This window comes from Protobothrops mucrosquamatus, unplaced genomic scaffold, assembly GCF_001527695.2.
Source record: "Protobothrops mucrosquamatus isolate PMUCROS unplaced genomic scaffold, P.Mucros_1.0 scaffold373, whole genome shotgun sequence".
NCBI lineage: Eukaryota > Metazoa > Chordata > Lepidosauria > Squamata > Viperidae > Protobothrops > Protobothrops mucrosquamatus.
The window spans coordinates 100238-109457 of record NW_015386705.1 but is presented as its reverse complement, the minus strand read 5'-3'; the positions used below and the strand labels follow the sequence as shown (position 1 = coordinate 109457).

Here is a 9220-nt window from a genome sequence, read left to right as displayed (position 1 = left end):
TTCAATGGAAAGTTGAAGTCTTTATTAAATAAAATAGTAATTTCTTCAGTCAAATAAATACAGTCACTTTTTGCTGTTAATACGCTTTCTGGAATCTGAGCAGCCAAGGGAATAATAGTACTGTGCCTTTCTGCATTGTTTGATCTCTTTGATCTTTTAATTCAAAAAGTGGAAGTAAAACAAGTATCAGATATATGAGGAATAAAAGGGAACAAAGTGTCTATTGTGCAATTGTTGGAGTTCACTAGTCAAGTGATGTTCACACTATAGAGAAGGGAAACTGTAATCATCACAACTTACTGCTTGCTTCTCAAATTCTCAAAATTAGTCCACTTCCCATGTCTTTTATGCATTTTATCCATCACTCGAGTCTGATCTATGTCACTTTGGCAAATTGGGCATGTCTGCATAGTAATAAAAATGAGTTATGTAAAAACTATATTCATCTTGGCCTATCAAAGTATGTCAGTCTCCCAGCTAATATATTTAAGGCCCTCTGGATTTCTTCAGTTGCATTTCCACATTTCACAAACTAGCACCAAGATGCTGATACTGATGGAGGAACACAGTGCCTCTGATGGCCTATACATTGGATTTGGGGGCTGAATTTAATGGGATTTCTTTCAGTTCTGTCCTCATACAGAGGTATTCCCCAATCACAGCCATGAGTGCTGTGCACACAGTATGTACAAGCCACCAGGTCAAAGCTGTCGGAAAGTATCCATTGTAAATCCAGCAGCTCAACAGGTGAAAAAAATGAACGGTGGCTGTGAAATCCAAGCATTGCTTTCCTCGTCGAATGAAATACAATAAACCAATGGCACTGCAGAAGAAAAGAAAAGAATTATGTCAAACCTTAAGATACACCATCTTCAACATTCTATTTTCCATATAAGCTATGTAAGACATATCTCATGGAAGCACTTTTCATTTAAATCTTTATCCAAGCTATGTGAGAAAGCAAAGAAATTAAAGGAAACTTTAGACTCCAAAGATAAACATTTTATATTATTTTTATATTTCAGCAATTTTTGGCCCTTTAAAAAATTGGTCGCTGAAAATAAAGTGAAATTTTCATATATAAAAAATTCCTAACTGTTCTATTTTATACGTATGCCTTTTTTTAAACCAGTCTCCAAAGTCTAGAAGGGTAATTATATACTGGTAGTCCTTGACTTACAACCACAACTAAGCCGAACATTTCCATTGCTAAGCAAGGGCGTTGTTAAGTGAGTTTCCCCCCCATTTTATGACCTTTTTTGCCACAGTTATTAAGCAAATCATTGCAGTTGTTAATTGAATCATGCTGTCATTAAGCAAAATCTGGCTTCACCCCCTTGACTTTGTTTATGACAAGTCAGTTGGGAAAGTTACAAATAGTGATCATATGACAATGGAACAATGCAACTGTCATAAATACATGCCAGTTGCCAAGTGCCCAAATTCTGATCAGCTGACCACGGGGTTGCTGCAGTGGTCATGTGAAAAATGGTCCCAAGTCACTTTTTTTCATTGGCATTGTAATTTCAAACATCACTAAATGAGATGGTTGTAAGTCAAGGAAAATTTGGATAATTAAAACTATGCGTTTTTCCTTTCTAAAATTGTAACTTTTAAGCACATTTTTCTTGGATATTCTCCCTCTTGAAATTCTTTCCTTTTCTTCATTGCATGTTAAACAACTCTAGTTTCATTTTTTTTGCATTAGTTATCACCATTATTTGACTTATAATTTATCAGCCTCAGCTTCATCTTTCTGAATGGTTCTACTTCAACACTTTTTCTCTAGACTCCTCTTCATGATCTCTCCATAGGATTTGAGCAGTTCAACCAACCTGATTTCATTACGTATTATCAACTCAGTGACCACTATTAGAAATTACATAGGTAGATTTTCTCCTAGACACTGGGTTCCCAGCCAGGTCTTTCAGCCATTGCTTCAGTAGCTCAATCTGTCCAGCTGGCAGTCAGATATTTTGGGCTACTTAGCTAATCATATTAAATGCCTAGTCCCAACCTTCTTTAGTTTGGCCTTCAATTTTACAGCACTGATAATCTGAATGCTTCTGTTTTTATCAAGAGGCAGCTCACCACTCTAAAGGTGTTTGGTTTGAGGATGTCAGAAGAATAACAACCTGACTTACCAGGTGAGTGCATTCAGGATAAATGCCATTGTGGAAAGTCTCCCTGGAGAGGTAGCAAATCCCAAAACCTGTACAGGTACAAAGAAACATAGCCATTGCAATAAACTGTAAATCAGCTAAGATCTATTGGCTTCAATGATGTTACATCAGCTCTGTAGTTCAAGAGGCAACATCTGGATAACTAATCAAACTCATTTTAATACTGATATAATAAAGGCAGTAATTTGAAACAGTGCAAATTAACTTTTGACATACTGTACATTAAATTTAAATGTAAATTATATGAGAGGTAATCCATGAAGTTACACATTAGCTTTCAGTATTCCTCCTAAAAATCTTCTACTGCCTTCTTTGATTTGTCAAAATTTGTTTCTGACATACTGAAAACATAATTACCTACCTCATAACTGAAAATCTGGTCCAGTGAAGGGTTGCTCTGTACCAGACTGTCTACTAGAGCCAACCAAACCCCCAGACTGCTGTAATAAATTGCTTGCATGAGGATGATCTGGGAAACGATAAGAGCAGGATCCCAAATATAACTGCGGAACTGGGGAGCCATTCCTGAAGCAACAGCCCAGAGGCTGCATAGACATATATAAATAATCCACGGATGTCTTAAAACATAAATTCCTTGGGTCACTGTCTAGAGAATGCAGAGTGATTCCATCAGTACCTGAAAGAAAAAATGATTTGTGTCATTCCAACTAAATCCTACAAAAAGAAGGCCTTCTAATGTACCTCTTCTCCAAAATCCAAGAATTGTATTGCATTTTTTCCCAATTACAAAACTACCAGTGTTACTAACAGCTTCCTAAAGTGAGGTCACTGACCCAAGCATGGCACAGGAATCTGTGACAGGTTACAAATAAATGAAATTTCTCAGATCTGGTTAAAGGTGATAAATAAAATGGAAATAGTATGCACTCTGATTCTTTCAGAGGAAGCACTGCAGAATTATATTTGTATATATTATTCAATCCAACTCTAAGATTTGAGATGAAATATATTCAATATGAATAAAACATCATTAGAAAATTCAGAAGAAAAATGGTTTCAAATGGATGCTGTTCTTCAAATAATGGAAAAATTGGCTTTCTTGACCATGAAAAAGATCCAGCAAATACAACATTCTGCTTCTATTACTGACATTCCACTGCAAAAAAACAAAGACTGAGCACATATTAGTCATGGCTCCTTCATGACTAATATCAGTTAATAGTCTTATTCCTCCTCAGAAATTTATATCTATGAAACATACATCCTAAAAACCTCATAATTTAGGATTTAATTTGCAACCCAGTGCAATGTAGGTTTATTTCAATTTCTGCATTGACTGGTAAAGGACTTCATTGCATCCTTCTGCTATTGGGCCTATTTAATTTTGTAAAATAACTGAATATTTATTCAGAAATAAGTTCAGATGCACTTAATGAGACGTGTAGATAAGTGCATTACATTGCAAACATTTTTCTATCTACTCAAAAGTACATCCTTTGTGAAGTGTTTAACTGACTTAGCCATGCTCATTCTCCCAACTATCATAGATTTCCTATGAAGAAGGTCTCACTGTTACAAAGCTAGTTGTCACCTTACAACAGGTCACTTGGTGACCATTCCAAGTTACAACAGACCCGGAAAAGCTATTTATGCCCCCCCCGAGTCATGTGACTACACTTCAGGTGCTTGGCAACTGGCCTGCATTTACGATTGTTTGCAAAACCCTTTGGTCACATGACTGCAATTTGCATTTTTGTTAGAAAACCAATCAATCAGAATAGAGCTGGAGGGGCTCTTGGAGATCTTCTAGTCCAGCCCACTGCTCAAGCAGGATATCCTGTAGTACCATTTCAGATAAGTGACTGTCCAGTCTCTACCAGTGATGAAGCACCTACAACTTCTGAAGGCAAGCTGCTCCACTAGTTAATTAAACCAAATAACATTATATACCTTTTCAGAGATCAGCATTTGTTAGGTCCAAATTTTGAGACTGAACATGCACTTTGAATGCTGCATCAGTTGGTGGTATCTCACATATTATTTTAAGTGAAAAATACATTTAGGTATTTGGATTGTTACAAGTTACAATAACTGAGTTCATAAGGCAAAAAAACATAGACTGCCAATCACAGTGACTGGATTCCTACATTATTTTAAGCCCCAAACAATCACATAACAGTCTAACTAACTGATGTAGAAACCAGTCACCATTATATATGTTAAGGAGAGAATCAAAAGACTGATAAACTTCAATTCTACAGTCATGGCAACCTTTTCACCATCAACATATACTAAGCTTGAAAGATGTTAGGTGAAGGGTTTGCTCCATGAATTGGCTGATGTATAATTGTAAGTCGTGAATGATTTACCCATTGTTTATGCAACAAACCACAAATGACTGGACTCACAAGTCACCCTAAACCATAATTGGCTGGGTTCACACACAACAAATCGCATTGAGGGTTCGTGGGTTTAAAGTAGACCTTTAAAACACACACACACACACACACACACGCCAGTAGTTTCCGGTGTCTTTACAAAAGAAAAAAGAAAAGAAAAATACTCCATTGTTGTAGATCAGTGTTTCTCAACCTTGACAATTTTAAGGCATGTGGACTTCAACTCCCAGAATTCCACAGCCAGCAATGCTGGCTGTGGAATTCTGGGAATTGAAGTCCACATGCCTTAAAATTGTCAAGGTTGAGAAACACTGTTGTAGATCATGAAGGGAGAAAGCATCCCTGCTGGTTTTCTGTCAAGGGAAGGAAACGAAAGAAAGACGCACCATCCTAAAGAGGCGCATCCGACCCCCTTCTCACGATCACTGCTCCCAATCGAGCGGCAAATCCGCAATTCCCCCAAATCCTTCCGATTTACCCTTCGCATTTCCTCGCCGGTCCCCCGCTAACTCGCTCCGTCTCTTCTACCAGACCGAGAAGCCGCGACAATACAGGCTCCTCTCGTCCACCGCCAGGCCCGTCTCCGCAGCTGACTCCTTTCGTCGAACCACCGAGTCACGCGGCCTCCAACCGCCTAGAAGGAACATTGAGACAACCTCGTCCCTCTAAGGAGCCATGGAAACAACCCCGCGCGCCTAGAAAGGTAGCCAGTAAAAGGAAGTGACATTAAACACAGGAAACGCGTGGCCTGTGGCGTCTATGTTGTCCCTGAGCCGTAGAGATAAAGCTTAGAGAATACTTTTTTTTAAAAAAAAAAAAATTAAATCATTGTATATTTTTTAGAAATGCTTTTAGAATGAAGGGAACACACTTTGCTCTAATCCAGCGGTTCCCAACCTTTTCTATGCCCCGCAGCCCTAGAGCGCTTCTGATATATTCTCGCACCCCTTACAAAATTAATACCTGGTTATGCATATACACTATAATTTTGAAACTTCTAAATCCAAGTTTTCGAACCATCTGGAATATCGCCTTGCACCCCCAGGAGGTGTGAGCACCCCCGGTTGTGAACGCCTGCTCTAATTCATTTAATATGGCTGAATATTTACTAACTTTCATAATATGCTGAAACCTTAACTTTAATAATAATAATAATAATAATAATAATAATAATAATAATAATAATAATAATAATAATAATAATAATAATAATAATAATAATAATAATAATAATAATAAAGTTGGAAGGGACCTTGGAGGTCATCGAGTCCAACCCCCTGCCATTTTTCAAAGGGAAAGAGAAAGAGATTCTCATTAAAAAGAAAAGTGGACTGGATTTAATTTCCAGTGAGTTCATCAAAACAGTGCTAAGGGTTAGGGTTAGGGTTACGGTGCTAATAAAACGTTTAAATGTTTTTTTCCAAAAGTACAAGCAGTGTTTCACTCTTCATTTCAAACATGTCTGAGGCGTTGCCTGAATCTTAGCTCCAGAAGCATCACTTCCTAGGGAACTCTGAAGTGGTCGGAATTACCCAGCGCTGAATCAGCCTTACTCGTTTCGTCCGTCCTTCACGTTCGCATCGTGCAATAAATAACTTAATTCTTTGGGCCGTCGTTTTCCAAGCCGAAGATGTAAAGAGGGAAAACTTAAAACCTCTATACTCGATAGGAGAGTTCAATTAATGTAACCTCACTTAAATTTTGTATTAGAATACCTAACCCCGCCCCCATGAGCTGCTGTGAAATTCAAAATGACTAAATAGCTATAGCATACAGTAATGCCAAGTATAGCACTTTAGAAATATGCTAATCTAGAAAATCTAAGCAGGATAGGATTTTTTGGGTCGTTGGATGGGAGAATATCAGGAAATCTTGAGTTGTACCTAAGATGGGATATCCAAAAAAACTTCCCAGAATAAAAGCAGTGCCAAATAACTTAGTTTTTGCAAATAAACAATGCAGATCTGTATGTACCCTCACCAGAAATAACACCATATTCTTACTTATCAGTCTACTTTAAAAAGGAACTGTTTTAATGCAGGAATACATGGGCTTGTATTGCTAATCAAATGACACTGTTCAGAAAATAATCGGGCATTTATTCAGCTACAAGATTCTATACAAATTCTTTGATTCTTCTTTCAGGATTGTCTAGAGTACCACCCCCAAAATTTTACAACAAGTGTTGTGCTGTGCAGAGATAAAAATAACATGTTGACTGGAACACAGAATTACAGTACTTCTAAATATCTATGGCTGCTTTCCCTTGCTTGCTATCCTCCAGCCGCCTGGAGGCAGGAATATATCTGGAAGAAATCCGATTGGAAAAGGCAATCCTACGCTACCCTCATTGTATTTGTGAAAACAAATATGAAAACAACACCCTTTTCTTCTCATTAGTTCTTCATATGTTTGTTTCCTAGTTGTTTTCCCCATTCCAGTTAACCTCATGTCATTTTTCCATTATTAAGAGAAGCAAGGAAATTTTGGAAAACCCATTCCTAGCCAGGCTCTATGATGAAACAAAGGAAATGAAGAAAAGAAGGAAGGAGGAAGAAGTTTCAAAATCAAGAATACTATAAATCTTATTAANATTAAGGTAAAATTATCTGAATCATAAGACAGATGAATCAACCTCCATGAGACAGACCAAAAACAACCATGTGCGCTGACTGATGAAATCTGTTATCAGAAAACAAGCTTGTTTTTGCTGAGCGTCATGAAATGGGTCCAGTTCCTTCCAAAGAATTAACTAAAAATACAATTTCTGAATCTGAAAACCTGGGTGTGTTTTCTTGGAAGCAACCGTGGCATTTATCTATGAAGATACGAGAAACTGGGCTGCCAGATTGGTGGTTTTTCTAATCTTTCTTTGAAAATTCTTAAGAAAAGTAAACAGTTGTTACTGTGGTCTTGTGAAATATGCCCTCCTTTATGAAGGACACTTCTTTGTTTGAAAGTATCCTCTACTTAAAGTGCTGTCTGATTTAAAAATAAAGAGCTACAAGAAAGGAAAGCTTTGAAGTTGTCCTTCAACAGTTAAGACTTTCCTACATGCTCTCAGCTCATGAAAATGGGACATAAAGTGAATTGAATAAGTAAAATAAAGGCCTAAACAAGCAGGTAGTTTATCTGGACACCGGGCCCATTCATATACCTCTTTACCTTGCCTTCAATTACTGTTTATAATGTGTCCTAACATCAAGACTTCCATCTTGGAGCCAGCTGGCTGCTGAGGTGAACTAAAACTAGATCAAGGTTGCTCAGATTGGAAAATGGAAGAAAACCTCTTATATGAACATTCTGAGTCACAAGGCTGATTAGTTTTCAATATATGTGTCAGGGAAGTGTTAACTTCACAAAAGACAATATTCCCATTTCTGCACAAAAACAGAACAAATATGAGGTTGTAGGCCCACATCAGCAGCTGTCTGAGCTTGTAAACTCACATCAGTAGCTCCTGCAGGGAGGGGCTGCACTGGCAATGGCTCTCCCAGTTCAGCTGTACATACATGTTGGGACTTGCATTCACCTGAGACTCTGGAGCTGCTGCCCATAGTCTAATCTGTCAACTTTCTTGGGCCAGCTATCAATGAACTACAGTGTCTGCCCCTACATAGTCTCCACTGACATACCCCTGACAAGTCTCCACTGGTGGGACAGGTCCCACACTATTTACTTCCCCTTCTTTCTGGTATCTGTAGCAGCAAGGGCCTGCAGTCTACCTTTAAGAGATGTTTACAGCCTGGCTACAACCTGTTTAGAGCAATTCTTGCTACCCATGGCAGCAGCAGCAGCAGCAGCAATCACTATCCTTATTGGAGGACAGAGACGCTGCCAGCTTTGTTCTGGAGGCCCAGCCAGAAAAAAATGCCATGGGGCAATAATTTTTAGATCCATATTTTTTTTGAATAGAGGTTGATTACTGCAGTGATGGCTATGCAAACCTTTTGAAAAGGCATGTTTATTAAAGCTTTAATGGAAGTAACCCTTTGAGGCCATTCTATAGTACAGTCAATGGCATTCAGTAGTTCTTGCATGAGCCAAGGCAACTCTTTCATGGACATTTTTAGTAAAGAGACAAAAGCAAAGTAACCCTCTTACACTGGAGATGGCAAGTTAGGAGCACCCCATTTTTTTCTAGTCAAGGCACAAAGTCAAGACTAAACCCATGGAGTAATCATAGATTCTGGGATTAAACCGTGGTCAGTCTTACTGAATGAAGCTCAAATTCTATTGAGAAACAAAAATGATATAAGTAAATAGGGGACATCCATAATGAAGGCTGATTGATATATGCAAAGTCTTGTCTGAGAATGGTTATGTCTGAGTTTAAAGGAAATAATGAAGTCATATATTGCATTTGGTGCTGTGAATTGCTTTTTTATTTTGATTGCAGAACAGCCTTTACTCTTTTATTTTCTCCCCACTCTGTGCTTTATGTTTATGTATTGAAACTTACAAGAAGGAAACTAAAAGAAGTCATTGTTTCCCAGGCATTATTATTTTACAGGATTGTTGTGATCTTAAAATAAGGATTGTGAAACTGATTTCAGTGCCACTCTGAACTCATAAGTGGAGAATATAAATAAGTATCATCCTAAAAAATATTTTGCAAGGAATTCTGGGATCTTTGTGAGCTTGGAAGGGAACAAGGACAAATTTCTTGGTTGGAAA

General features: G+C 37.9%; 1 protein-coding gene across 2 annotated transcripts; it reads right to left on the bottom strand.

The window, feature by feature from the left end:
• SYS1 (SYS1 golgi trafficking protein) lies at nucleotides 1–5221 on the bottom strand. Of its 2 annotated transcripts, none has more exons than XM_015815750.1 (4): nucleotides 5022–5221; nucleotides 2545–2820; nucleotides 2145–2212; nucleotides 1–823 (listed from the first exon to the last, which is right to left on the bottom strand). In XM_015815750.1, the coding sequence occupies exons 2-4, from the start codon at nucleotides 2704–2706 to the stop codon at nucleotides 583–585; spliced, it is 471 nt and encodes a 156-aa protein (XP_015671236.1). In that variant the 5' UTR covers nucleotides 2707–2820; nucleotides 5022–5221; the 3' UTR covers nucleotides 1–582. The 2 variants fall into 2 exon arrangements, with proteins under 2 accessions (XP_015671236.1, XP_015671237.1); XM_015815751.1 differs by lacking the exon at nucleotides 5022–5221 and adding an exon at nucleotides 4930–4984.
• Between the last annotated feature and the right edge of the window lie 3999 nt (nucleotides 5222–9220).